Raw genomic sequence first — 13935 nt, forward strand, 5'->3', positions numbered from 1 at the left:
AGGCACGCATGATGCTTTGCAGTTAAGGTAAAGATGTCTAATGAAGAATGGAATTTTCCTCTTTGAGTGATGGTCCGTATTGTATTCCACTGAGGGTTATGCGCATGCGCCATGGGCCTAAAGCTTTTCAAAGTCGTAGTGTCTGTTGGTCCGCACATGTGCCCCTGCATTGCTTTGTGGTTTCGCCCAAGGCCACTGAAAGTTGTTTTAAGTTATATTTTTCCAATGTATTAACTGCTCTATTTGGACCCCCAGTGAAGGAGATAGACACAGGTGGGGTTCATTTAAACACAGCTATCTGCTGTGGTAACTTTATTGTCAACAAACGGGAAAAATGGAAGTAGGCTTCTGCTCTGAGTTTAGAGAGCCCAACCATTTAAAGGGGCAGGATATCACACTAACTGTGAAATGCATAACGGCATAAACACTAACTAACCATCTGGTGCTAAGACATTTGGAAAGTTGCCGTGGAGCAGAGAACTGGGGACATAGCTTAAGAGAAGGAGACATTTGCACGCAAAAGAGGAAAGAGATAAGTACCAGAATGATACACAAAAAGGGTAGTAAGGGTTCCGAACTCACAGGGAAAGTAAAAACATCAGTAATCTGGACGCAGACTGTATGAAACTACAGAGAAGGTCTTCCTTAGCTTTATTAACTGTTTGGTTCATAGAGCCAATCAAAGCTGACCTATCCATGGTCTGTTGTTATTAAACTAATCAGAACTGGAGAAAACACCTCTCAGTCAACATATAATCACAGTTAAAATTCCTACAAATTATTGGCTATTGATTATTAAAAAAATATTGAAAATTGATAACTCTCATTCACATCAGTGGGAGTCAGGTGCTCAAAAAAGATGGTCAGCACCTCTCAGGATTTGACCCAGTGGCAATTTTTCCTGAGGTTTCCTCAGGTTTTGATCTTTCGTGTTTATTAAACTAGGGGTTTGCTCCCTTCCATCCATCAATCCCTCTCCCTGTCCTGGACAGCAGTGGAATCATATTGCTGGATTTTTATTGCTCCACAGCCATTTCTGTGGTAAAAGAGTATGGTGGGGGCACATGGGCATGGATTCAAAGGATTCCAGTGAAGGAGAAACAAGCAGGACAGGGAGTTGAGTTGAGAGAGATTCTTTATTAAAAGAGGTAATGGACCCAAGCTTCAAAATTCAGATCCAGATCAGCATCCAAACCTCCTCAAAGTTCAGATCTGGAGTTCCATTCAAAATCAGCACACACATTTCTTCTATAAATGCAAAGGGAAGTCAGAAAACCATAAACTGATAGTTTTACTTTTCCAGTCATGCTCTAGTGTGACTCTTTCTCAATGGAACAGTCTCCTCTCTGACCTACACTGCTGGGCTCCTCCCCATTACCCACCCTGTTAGTTTATTTTGCATTCTTGCTGAGCTCAGACCTTCCATTGACACCCATGGAAGCTCCTTGCATGGAACAAGTGAAAATTACGCAACTAAGTTGCACACCATAACGGAGAATCCTGCAGTGCTGGGTTGAGTGGAGAATGTTGCCCTAGGTTTCCTTCTGTAGCTGGCTTGTGGGAATAACACCCCGTGTTCAAACGCTGTTTTGCAGATGATCTGAAAGCTGAGATGAAGGATGATTTACCTTTGACATTTGACACCCTCCTCTATGTTCAACAGCTCAGGAAAAAGACACTGAGATCCTTCTGCAACAAAACTGCTAAAGTCACCAAGCTTCCGTCCAACCAGCAACAAGCAGCCCAGGTGCTATCAAGGATTGTGGTGAGCACCAAGCTGGATTTCCTGTACTGCCAGGTACCAGCAATTGGGCTGGAAAGCTGGGAATGGCTTTTGGAGGTGCTAGAGGAGAAAGCAGATGTGACACTGCAGGTGCCAGTTCTCCATCCCCGGCAGCACGGTCCACAGAAGCAACTAAGTGAGTACAACCTGAGAGCAATGGAGGATATGCTGAGATCATATACCAAAGTGCTGTTTGTCAGAGACCCTTTCCAGAGACTCATCTCTGCTTACATGCAGGGACTGGCAGGTGGCCTAACTTTCAAAGAGTTCATTCAGAGAATTTTAAACACAGGACCCCAGAATGCCAGCGTGGAGTGGAAGCCACTGGTTAGCCTGTGCCGGCCATGTCTCATCCAGTATGACTACGTGATGATGTTTGGCTTCTTCAACAGGGAGGTGCTTCACCTAATGCACCGCATGGGGCTGCCCATGGATGTCCACTGGCTTAAGTTCACAGACTCTCAGATCCAGAGCACCTACAGCTGGCTATCAGAGCAGTTACTCAGCGAGCTGTCACTCAAAGAAAGGAGGCAGCTGGCCCACTTCTTTCGCTGGGACTTTGCTGCCTTCCGGTTTTCTAGCAGTTTGCTTTGGGATGTCCCCAGTACTCAAGGAAGCAGGTAATTACCCTGGCTAGGAGAACAATTACAGAGAGTAGCCATCCAATAATAGACCTCAAATATGTTAAGGGATGTTATAAAGAGGCTGGTGACCAGTTGTTCTCCATGTCCACTGAAGGTAGGACAAGAAAAAATGAGTTTACTGTTCATCAAAGGAAATTTAGGTTACATATTAGGAAAAGCTTTCTAACTATAAGGGTAGTGAAGCTCTGGACCAAGCATCCAAGGGAGGTCTTGGAATCCCCATCACTAGAGGTTTTTAAAAACAGGTTGGACAAACACTTGTCAGGGATGGGCTAGGTTTACTTGGTCCTGCCTCAGCACAGAGAGTTGGACTAGATGACCTCTCAAGGTCCCTTCCAGCCCTACGTTTCTGTGAGTCTATTATTCTAAATGCAAATGCTTCAGAATACGAACTAATCACCAGCTGAGGTCAGGAAAAACCCTCCCTCCATGGTAAAATACTGTACAATTGTGCAAGTGCACCATGTAGGGTCACACCTTCCAAAGATGAGTCAGAGACAGGATACTGAACTAGATTGAGAATTGCTCTGTGTTTAAATACTGTAATGATGGGGGCTCTAGAAATACAGAAGACAAATAAATAGGTGTGTGATCCTGGAGACCCTCTTTCATGAGAAAGCCCATTCAAGCCAAGACAGTTATGAGAAAACATAGCATTTCAAAGAGCAAGTTTGCTTAGAGACCATTGCAAATCACAGGGAATATCATCTCCATCAACATCATTCTTTCAGCAATCCTCTATGCCCCAATGCAGGCCTGAATACTCCCCCATTTCATTCTCCCAACTCTACCCACCTTTGGGTGGGAAATGTCTCCTATTACAGCCTTTAAATAGATGCGAACCGTATGCACATGCCCCAACAAGAGGGGAGCCTGCCAAATAAGCAAAAAAAACTCATTCTACAAGAGAAAAAATAGAGGCAGCATTTGAACTGTGAGACCCTCTATGGGACAAATGCTGACTATGTTTCCATTCCCTGCATATCCTAAAGAAGTCCCTGCACCAACCCTCACTTTACTACATCTACTCTACCATTACCAGTTTCCATTTGCATGAGCTGAGATCCCTGCTGAATTGGCCCACGGAGCTGCTTGTCCCAGAGAGACATGCTCCCTAAGTTGACACAGTGGCTGCTCTCCCTAGGAACTCTAGGAAGCATTATGCATCCTACAATGGGGCTGTGCTTAATGGGCAAAATCTGGCCCATAATAGAATGCCCACAGTAAGTCAGTGAGCTGTGTCTATAAGCTCTCACCATTTCACTGTGCTAGGTAACAAAGATGTTGTGTGGATGGACTACAATTATTGTCTTGCCTCAGATAACTTGACGTGACATGTTGAGATGAATAAAGCATCAGTGCTTACCTTAATAAATGCTTTCATAGCAACACTGCTAATGGGCTACTGTAAACTCCCTCTGTGTAACATGCATTTCTTGATTTAACATGAAAACCAATGGCTCTTAGGGAGAGCCTTTAAAGCAGTGCAACTTCGCTCCAACAGTTTATTTACTGTATGGTGCTGGAGATACACTTGCCATGGATATTTATGCTCATTAGTGGCTTTAAACAGAAGAACTTGTAACAAGTGTGTAGCTGCACATGTGAGATCATGATCATCAACTAAACCAGGGGTTCTCAAACTTTTTTCCCTGAGGTCCATCTGTGTAGTGGCAGTAGGCACTGCAACCCACTATTAACACTTCTTGAGGAAATTTTATTATTAATTTGAATTATTACATACATATAAACTATACCTCTGTAAACAAACAATGTACACATTTCCTTTTCATTTTAATGTAAACAATTGTAATGATAGACATCCCTAGCAATATGCACTCAAAGAAATGCTCCAATGTCTTTGAAACCAACCAGTTTTAGTAAAACCACACTTTAAAAAAATGTTGAGAGCAAAATGTGTTGTTCAGACAGGGAAAACACAATGCAGCAATGTACAAAACTGCGCAATAAGCAACACAATAATGTTAACAAAATTGTTAAAATAACATTATTTGTTGATTTTTTAAAAAAAATTATAGTTGTCCAACTTTGAATGCTATATTTTGTTTTCAATTTATTTTTTAGGGTAAAAATCTGAATTTCTTGTCTGTGTAAGTAAAGACCCAACACTATTCTCTACTAATTAGAAAACTGTAAATACAAATACAAAATAACGGTTATATTATAGCACACAGAGGCAAGAGGTACTCAGCCAATCCAGTAACGGAGAATCAAAACTTCAAGTATATGACATCATGATTTCTTACCACTTTCATTATTTTTTTGGCTGGCTCATTTTGTGTAGCTGTAGATGGTCTGGGACGTTCATTAAGTTCTCCACCAGTGCACCCTTCTTGTTTACAAAAAATAAATCAATCCATGTGAGGCTGAACTACTGTTTGCCATTTTTTACAGTTGTAAATGGTGGACTGTGTGTACGTTGCTAGGTTACTTTGCAGTGAAATGCACCTTTGTACTTGCAAGAATTAAACTTAACATATTGTGGCTTGGGGTTTTTAAAATAAATAAATATATTAAAAGTTTTTTCTATACTCTATCCAACATATACAGTTCAAAACGTTATATTTAAATAGCTTTTACCTAGATTACACAAGTCATGTGGAGTTACAGATTTACTAAGAGTTTGGCTAGAGAATGCAGGTGCATGTACCAGCGGACCCCCAGGATCTGTGTCACGGCCCCCTTTTGGGCCACAGCCCACAGTTTGACAACCCCTGAGCTAAACTACAGCAGTGTAACATGGGGAACTTTTTCTCCTTGTGAGGTACTGGGTGCCTTCAACTTCTTCTGAAGTCAATGGGATATTGTGTAATTTAATTAATAAATGTATGTTTACCACTGAGCTTTAGAAATGGAAGGTGTAATAGAAGCACAAAACAGTGAGGGCAGTGTTGTCTAATGAATAGGGCACAGACCTGGTACTTAGTAGACTTGATTTCTATTTTTAGCTCTGCTACAGACCCACTGGATGACTGTGCTTCAGTTTTCCATCTGTAAAATATGGATGATGATACTGACCATCTTCGTAGGGTGCTTTGAGATCTGGTGTTGAAAAGTGCTATATATGAGCTAGGTATTACTAAGATGTCATTACAAATCTAGAAAAATGTCCGTTATTAATGCACTAACATCTGGAAGAATATTTATAAATGTTTTTTATTTTGCAATAATGTCCAGTTAATGCAGAATTTCATACACATTAATGTGACAAAGCATGTATGCAGTGTTGTTGTAGCTGTGTCAGTCCCAGAATATTAAGGGGAGAAGATGGGTGAAGTAATATCTTTTATTGGACACTGAAGTTGGTCCAATTAAAAGAATGTTAGTCAAAACAATCAAAGATGACCTTAGCAGTTACTAGAAACTTCTCTCTCTCTCCAGCCTCCTCCTCCCCTCCCCCACCCCCAGGGGTCTGTTAATTAACACAGGACCTTATATCACAGAATCTAATATCACTCCCGTACAGACCATCACGCTACAGAGTTTGCCATTAGTGTGCATCATACTTTACAGTTCAGAAAGGTCCCTATTCTGAGGATGCAGTTTTGGATGGGAAACAATTAAGAGAGTCAGGATATGTTCCCAGACCTTCTTGCATAATATTAGATCATGCATCAATATTCAGTCTTATTGAAAATGATTGGGAAAGGTAACATTTTGGCATTTTATATGCAGACTCTTATTTTGCTGCAGCAATATTAGGTCTTATCTGATAATACACATGAATAGGTCTGAGCTTCCATCCAGCAGTGGGCTATAGTGCACAAGCACACTAGAAGAGTGGTTCTCAAATATTTGAGTACAATGGACCAATTTTTAAGGTTGGGAGGTCACATGGTAGGATCACCTTCCTTCCCTGTTTCCCACATCTTCTATGGGGAATCTGTAGTGCTTGATTTCATGGAAGAGTAATTCATGAAATGTTAAGATAGTATCTAAGAGACGAGATGAATATAAACTCACTTTAATGTGTTGGTTGTGTTCCCTGTCTTTCCCCTACCCTCACTCCCATTTGGTATCTTTGCTACTTTTTTCTCTTCCCTGAAAGTAGACCTATATGGTGATTTGTATCAACTCTCCTCTTTTTCCCCTTTAGACCCCTGTGGTACGGTGTGTTGGCCACCGGTGTTTATCAGTGTAGGCTGCGTGCGTTTATCCCTGTGCAGATGCTGTCCCAGCTCTGATCAGGAAACTGAGACGGCTTTCACAATCAAATGAATTGACATGACCACGGATTAGCTGAGCAACGAAGGCACCCAGGCCAGGTTTATTCCGTGCGGCACAATGAGGCGGCATTACAATGGCGACAGCCCAACGGCGGGACTTTCCATTATCCCATAGACCAGACAGCTTTGTTTCCTCTGACACCCTCTTTTATACTTTGTTACCTACAATTTTGTTCTGCCCCCTTTGACGTAGTAGTTGCCACCCTCTTGACGTAGTCTAATACCACCTTTTTCCGTTAATTGGCTGATTTGGGCCAAACAACTTCATTTATCACCTTTTAGTCATTTCTATTCATCAAAGTGTCATTTTAGGGAGTTAGTTTTCTTTAGTATCTTGGTGCCTTCTGCACCCGCTACAGAATTTGCATTTTAGTAATATTTTGGCAATACATATGCTTGCAGTATCAGCACTTTCCTGTGCCAATTTCAGTTAACTTGTTTTTTTCCACTTCTGTTTACTCATTTTTTTCCACTTAGGCCTTAGCCTGTTTTACAGGCCTTATGACAGGCCATGTGGTTTCATCCTCACTCCTGGGTGTTTGCTATCCTACTGGGTTGGGTATCATCCAAATTTTGTTCACGGTTGAATTTATACCAAATTAAACTCCCAAGAAGGAAAGACATGGAATGGCTCTGCAAGAGACAGATTGCTGGTTGTTGTTTTAATTGCTCTGGAAAGCTCAAAGAGCTCTCAATTGGAGAACAACTAACAGCAATCATCAGTGTTGAGGAGCAATGGATCATAAATTCTTTCCATTGTGACAGAAGCAGCTCGATGGACCTGCAGACTACAGTTTGAGAACTGCTCTGAGTAGCCAGTAGTGAGCATGGCAGATACACATTATTACCAAATATACATCACACTAATCCACATAAACAAATCATAAAAACTGTGTCAGACTCATGATAAATCCACTATTCCTTTTTATTGATCTCTGTCATGTACTGCATCCAAATCCAAAGGATGAAAGAAGGTGCAACAGTGGCCACTGGAATCAGCTGACACTGCTTCACTATTATTAGCATCACACTAGCACCCCAAGGCCCTAACCAGGATTAAGGCTGCATTCTGCCAAGCATTGTGGATGTACCCTAAGAAGATGCTCTCCCTGCTTCAAAGAGCATACAATCTAATGCATATTACATGGGTGTAGTATAACACACAGGGGTCTGAGTAACAGAGGTTATACCCATATGACAGAATATTGGTCAGCATCCAGTGGCTACTGCTAAATATTCCCTTTGTTTTCCTTTTCTGTTTAGTTCAAACACACCTGTGCCATCCTAGCCTAACCCCAGAACCAAGAGCAACCAGGAATCCCATGAAACTGTAGTGGCTCTTCTCATTCCGTTACCTGTAGTCATTACAGATGTTGCATTTTGTATTCATGCCTGGCTGGGAAAGGACTCCAGTGGCTGTCAGCACTGCAGAAAACTGGTATAAATATTTTCTGTCAATGAGAGGTTCTTAGATTTTGCCATTTTTGGAAGAAGAAAAGATTTCCATAGACCCCCCCAGAGTTTAAAACAGAAGAAGAAGAAAAAGAAAAGAGAAAACCTCACATTTTAATTAAGAAAACAGCCAAGGTAGTAAGCACAGCAGACACAAGATACTTATCTGACGTTTGCATGTGCAATTTCCCTTTATTTCAGACAGTCTATATGACAGCTGTGACATACCAGCGTACAAGCCAGACTAATGAGTGGCTGTGTCACCCTTGCCCTGCAACTTGGGGCTCCTTACGATGACTTGCTGAAGTAGCTCCCACTTGGGCTGCTCACAAACAGCTTTCCAGTATGCAAGCCACAGCCTGAGTATCTGTGTGCAACTGCTGCCTGGCAGCCATAGTGTCACCGGACTTGGTTATACTAAAGGGTAAGCCCAGACACCCGCAGTCTTAGATTTTCCCCCAGAACTGTATGTCCTGTACTGCCCAGCTCTTTCCTGGACAATGCAAGTTATATTTAGCCCATTATTTCTTTGAAAGGAATAATATGACAACTTATTATTTCAAATAGTTATTCAGACACTTAAATTTAAACACACTTGATTCGATAAAACAATAAAGCAGGTTTATTACCTATAAAGAGAGATTTTAAGTGAGTACAAGAAATGAGGCATAAAAGTCAGAAATGGTTACAAGAAAAATAAAGATAAAACACAACTGGTGCATCACTTAACTTAGTTTGTTTTCTCACCACATGCCTTCAGTAGTTTTACTGGCCAAACTTCTTAGGCCAGCACCCCTCTTCCCAAAATCCAATGTTTGCAGTGAATGCAATTACAGGGAGAGAGATAGGGGTGACTTGGAATGTTTGTCCTTTCTTTTTATAGTTTCAGTCCCCCTCTTGAAAAACATTTCTAGCTGGATACCATGAGACAAAAAAAATCTATGTGAAAGGATGTTCCTGCTGCTTTTTCCTCACCTATTTAAGCTTCCTTTGTTTCCATTACTGCTTACTCTGTTTACTGCTTAAATGCAAATTAAGTAGAGTACACATTCCTTTGTTTAGGACAGACCTGTTTACCAACCTCAGGCACCCACAATTCAAGAAGGTTGTCAATAAATTTGAGAGGGTTCAGAGAAGAGCCACGAGAATGATTAGCAAACATATGCTCAATGAGCTCAGTCTATTTAGTTTAACAAAGAGAAGTTAAGGGGTGACTTAATTAATAATGGGGTCTTCGATCTAGCAGAAAAAGGTAAAACACAATCCAATGTCTGGAAGTTGAAGCTAGACAAATTCAGACTAGAAATCAGATGTACATTTTTGGCAGAAAGGGTAATTAACCACTGGAACAATTTACCCAGGGTTGGGGTGGATTCTCCATCACTGACCATTTTTAAAACAAAATTGAATGTTTTGCTAAAAGCTCTGGTCTAGAAAATTTGGGGACGTTCTATGGCCTATGTTATGCAGGAAGTCAGACTAGATGATCACAATGGTTGTTTCTGGCCTGGGAATCCACTAATCAATCAGTGCAGCTATTTAAATGTCATAAAACAGTGGCCAAATCCAAACCAGATGTAAGTGAACACCACCTCATTTAAGTCAACGAAGTTACATCTTCTTACATCAACTCTAGTTAGCAACCTCAAAGTGTAAAAAGGGGGAAAAAAGCCATTTTGACCGGAGTTTTATAATCATATTTAAAAAAAAAAAAAAAAAAAGGAATGCCTTTACAAACTTGTTGAAAACATTTCTTTGATCCTTTCAGCAAACTTAAACGAACTTTGTAAGATTTTCAATTACACAGACAGCAAAGTCATCAATTTACTCTTCATTTACATTTTCATCCCAGCAGTAACCTGCCAGCAATATCCTTTTCTCAAAGAAATGATGATTCAAAAATTGGATTATAGAGCTTCATGAATCAATGAATGAGACAGATGAATACAGATTTGTTTTCTGCTACAGGGCTTCTTTCTTTTGGTCCCCTGAGGTAAAACCAGCTTCATGAGTGGACCTTGTTCCTAAATTTCCTTTTTATACCCTGACAGACCATGGTGTAAAGGTCCCTGGTTCAGCAGATGGACACTGTAAATAAATAAATAAATAATGTTATATTGACTGATGGTAGCAACAAATTGGAGGCATACACTGAATTCTTAGTGCCGCCAGACTGACCAAATCATTACCATTTGTCATAGGTGGACATTATACTGTTGACTGTCTAAGCTTAAAATCCCTATCTGTCAAAATGAGAGAACTGCAACAGTTCTGGTTCAGAGGCCAGATGACAAATATACTGCCCATAATCCTGATGTCTTTACACAGAGCTAGATGCCGCTCATCTCATTCACAAGACAAGTAGTAAGGCATGAGCAAGGCAAGAAAGTCTTTGCCCTTTACTACAGTAGAGTTTATATCTGAATAATGACCCCAATCCCACAACTGACTGCATGCAGACAGATGCCTGCACAGAGCCACATTAAAGTCAACAAGGCTGCACTGGGGTGCAAAGGTCCACCTGCACACACTTCTATTGACTGTAACCGGGCACTGCAAGGAAACAGGGTTAGCCCAGGCAGAGTCAGACGCAGGATCAGAATAGGCCCATAGATAATCAGATGACTGGAGAGGTCATAATATTCAGCGATGGCCATCAAAGCAGAAAGCACAAAGGCAGTCCTCAGCAACACTCCTCCATTCCAGTATGGAGTTCAGCAATGGCAATGGCAGACTTGCTAGTTGCATTCATGTTTGGGAGGCCTTCAGAAATAAGGGTGAGGAGCACCATGGAGATGCCAGTAAATAAATCATTCTATGCCTTTGCATCACAGTAAACTGGAGTCCCTGGGAGTTGCCCTGTTCGTATTGGTTAGTGGAGCCTGGGAGCAAGCTGAAGTTGAGACACTGTTTCAATTTATTCTAACCTGAACCTGTGTTTTATTAATTAGATTGGAGAGAGAGCTGTGCAGAGAACTGGCTTCTAAGTTTGTTAAAGCTCAAAACTGCAATGTATTACTCTGAGGAAACTTTCTCTCTGTTTAATAAAAACAGTGTATTCTTCTGAGAAGGAAATCCAAGTGGCTGCTTCGTGATTCTTCAGTACACGGTAAGAATTTACTCTCAACCATATAAATCAGATAAATAGAAGTAAGAGATTATGGGAGGCTTTCACTCTCTTTTCAGGTTCAGCACATGCAATATGGTCTAATTACAAGATTCGTCAATTAGAGCTGAGGGAGAGCTCTGTGTGTCTCGAAAGTTTATTTCTCTCACCAACAGATGTTGGTCCAATAAAGGGCATTAACCAACCCACCTTGTCTCTCAGGATAGGCTGGTCAGTTCACTTCCCGCTTAAAGCTAGGGTCAATTCTGGGCTCTCTTAGACTAACAGAATGAGGTAGGGGTTGGGCTTCCAGCACCGCATAGAAATGTGCAAATTAAGGAAATAACACCTGCTTTCATTGACAATCTTCTGTCCATACTAAGTTTTGCAATGTCTGTTCTCTGTCATGATATATTTTTATGGGGAGGGGTTTCCTGAATTATGTTGATAGTAACCCTTTAATGTACTGAAGTCACAATACCACATCGTATGGAGGCCCTTCTTGTAATGGAAGCTCTCTACAAACGGCTGATGTTTGGATTTGCATTTCTCTTTCAACAGCATCAAACTGTTAGACAAAATAGAAAACTGCAATCTACATTAAATGTCCTCATCTGATCATATGCTCTGCCCCACAATGACTAATATACAGCCTGGGGTGGAATGGTGGTGTTGAATTGGGTCATGGAACATTACAAGGCTGAGAGAGCCTAAATACTGTACCAATTTGGTGAAGGTGTCGACGCAGGCATTGCAGATCCTCTCCGGGGTGGCGGGGCTGTCTAATCTGAATGGCTCCGTCAGGCCAGATTCTGTCCTTGCAGCGAAGATGGCATCTTTAATGGCATAAAACACAGAAGCAGACAGGAACAGGGGAGGCTCACCCACAGCCTGGACAGATAGAACACAAAAGAATCAGACTGACTCCAAACAGATTCATCATAGTATTGATTGAGGGCCATTGGGGGTGGGGGCAGAAGCTATGAGACATCATCAGCTGTTCAGCTTACTCTTGATTTCATTCTTTTGTAGGGTCTTGACCTCCCTTCCTTCTAACAGCAAGAATCCATGATCATGATTAACATTAATATATAAAAAGAAGCCTTACTGATTTGCAAGCAAGATTCTCTGGAGCTGGGGGGTGGGGCAGGGGAAGGAGACGAGTGGAGAGACAGACAAGGCATAAACAAATATTTAGATAGTGTCGTTCTGAGTTCTCTGTGTGCCCTCTTGAACTGACAGTAAACTGGACACTCTTTGAACCTGTGGTAGGGTCATATGTCAAGCTGCATACTGCTCAGTCCCAACAATATGACCAGCTATGACAGAGACGATCTGCAAGGACAACAACTGAAGAACATTTACAATACATTACTAACTCCTTATGGTCAGGGACCCTGCAGCCCTGAAGAAAATATCGTGCTCTGCAACCAATGGGGAAAAAGCTAACGGTATTACAACAAATCTGTGCAAATAACACTTTTGTAAGTCTGTAGTTTCACAGGGGTTCCTATGCTGCACACCACAGCTGCTCAGAGCTTTCAGAGAAACAGCAGAAATAGAATTCAGAACACCTGCTCCAGAAGCACAGGCTATTTGAGCTAAAGAAGAATCTCCATTAGTGTTAGCAGTATAGAGTCTAGGACGCAGGTGAGCAGTTCAGATTCTCTCCAGTACAGGGCAGATGTGACAATGTATTAGCCATTTCATCATGTTAAATCTTTTAATACATTCATATTAACAACTACTGGTAGAAGGAATGCAAACAAACTGATTATAAGATGAAGAGCTAATAAATATGCTCTGATCGCTTCAAAACCACATAGAGTATATTATTAACCTCCTCATTACTGTAAATGTGGTTTCTTTGTACAACGCTGCTATCAAATACAGCTTCCATGGAAATAAGGATTAGTAGAAGGCATGTGAATGCCAGGAGGATACCTTGGATGAATAAATCGCTTTGCTGTTTGGACAGTCCCGGAGAAGAGAGACATGGAATTCTGTTGGGATGTCTCCAAATGCAGGGATCTTGTACATTCCAGGCCCTCGAGTATATAACTCTCCTTCAGGGGAATAGCGTAACTCCTCCATGGTAAAGAGCCCAAGGCCTTGGACAAATGCTCCCTCTATCTACAAAACCAACAAAGACTAGGAGGTCATATTCTTCTTTACACTCCTTCACACAAAAAATAATGATCATTCCAAATGCGACTGTCCTGGCCAGATTCCCACATGGATAATTACATTCTGTGTCTTTAAATTCCCCTTGCATTTTTATTTGGATATGTATTCTCTTTCTGTTCCTGTCCTATACTTGCTGTGGCTGTGTCTCACCGAAAAGTGGCTGCATTTCAGTGGTGGATGGAGCAATTCTGCTATATCTCAAATTGATATATATTAAAGTGATTTGGAATCCTTTGGAATAAAAAATACTATATGCAGTAAATGTAAGATACGTTTCTTATGCAGTAAATAAAAATCAAGGCCCATAAATGGCAAGCTAGTGATTTCTTCACAGACATTCTTATTGTACAGCTACATCAGAATTTAACCTTTTACTGTATCCAATGGTAATTCAAAGTTTTAGTGCAAGCAAAGACATCTTAGAAGCTGAAGGTGACAAAAGATTTCTTTGAAAACAAAATGATTTTATTTATTTTATGTATTTCAAAATAAAACCTTCTGGTACTGTACTCTGCT

At 41.0% G+C, this 13935-nt stretch overlaps 2 protein-coding genes across 7 annotated transcripts in view; one reads left to right on the forward strand and one right to left on the reverse strand.

The window, feature by feature from the left end:
- Nucleotides 1-1612: 1612 nt before the first annotated feature.
- Nucleotides 1613-2407, forward strand: LOC137164147 (carbohydrate sulfotransferase 9-like). Its single transcript, XM_067564761.1, has one exon. It carries the CDS (start codon nt 1613-1615, stop codon nt 2405-2407), a length of 795 nt encoding a protein of 264 aa, XP_067420862.1.
- A 6318-nt stretch (nt 2408-8725) lies between these two features.
- The window catches only part of XDH (xanthine dehydrogenase), a 72369-nt gene continuing 67159 nt past the window's right edge, over nt 8726-13935 (reverse strand). For all 6 annotated transcript variants that reach the window (XM_067564825.1, XM_067564829.1, XM_067564823.1 and 3 more), the window contains 3 exons: nt 13177-13365; nt 11956-12123; nt 8726-10214 (listed from right to left, as the gene is read on the reverse strand). In XM_067564825.1, coding sequence (XP_067420926.1) covers nt 10164-10214; nt 11956-12123; nt 13177-13365 — 408 coding nt within the window. In that variant the 3' untranslated portion in view covers nt 8726-10163. The remainder of the gene's footprint in view (nt 10215-11955; nt 12124-13176; nt 13366-13935) is intronic.

The sequence above is a fragment of the Emydura macquarii genome, unplaced genomic scaffold (assembly GCF_026122565.2).
Source record: "Emydura macquarii macquarii isolate MOO-44397 ecotype Brisbane River unplaced genomic scaffold, CSIRO-AGI_Emac_v2 contig_2676, whole genome shotgun sequence".
NCBI classification, from domain to species: Eukaryota; Metazoa; Chordata; order Testudines; family Chelidae; genus Emydura; species Emydura macquarii.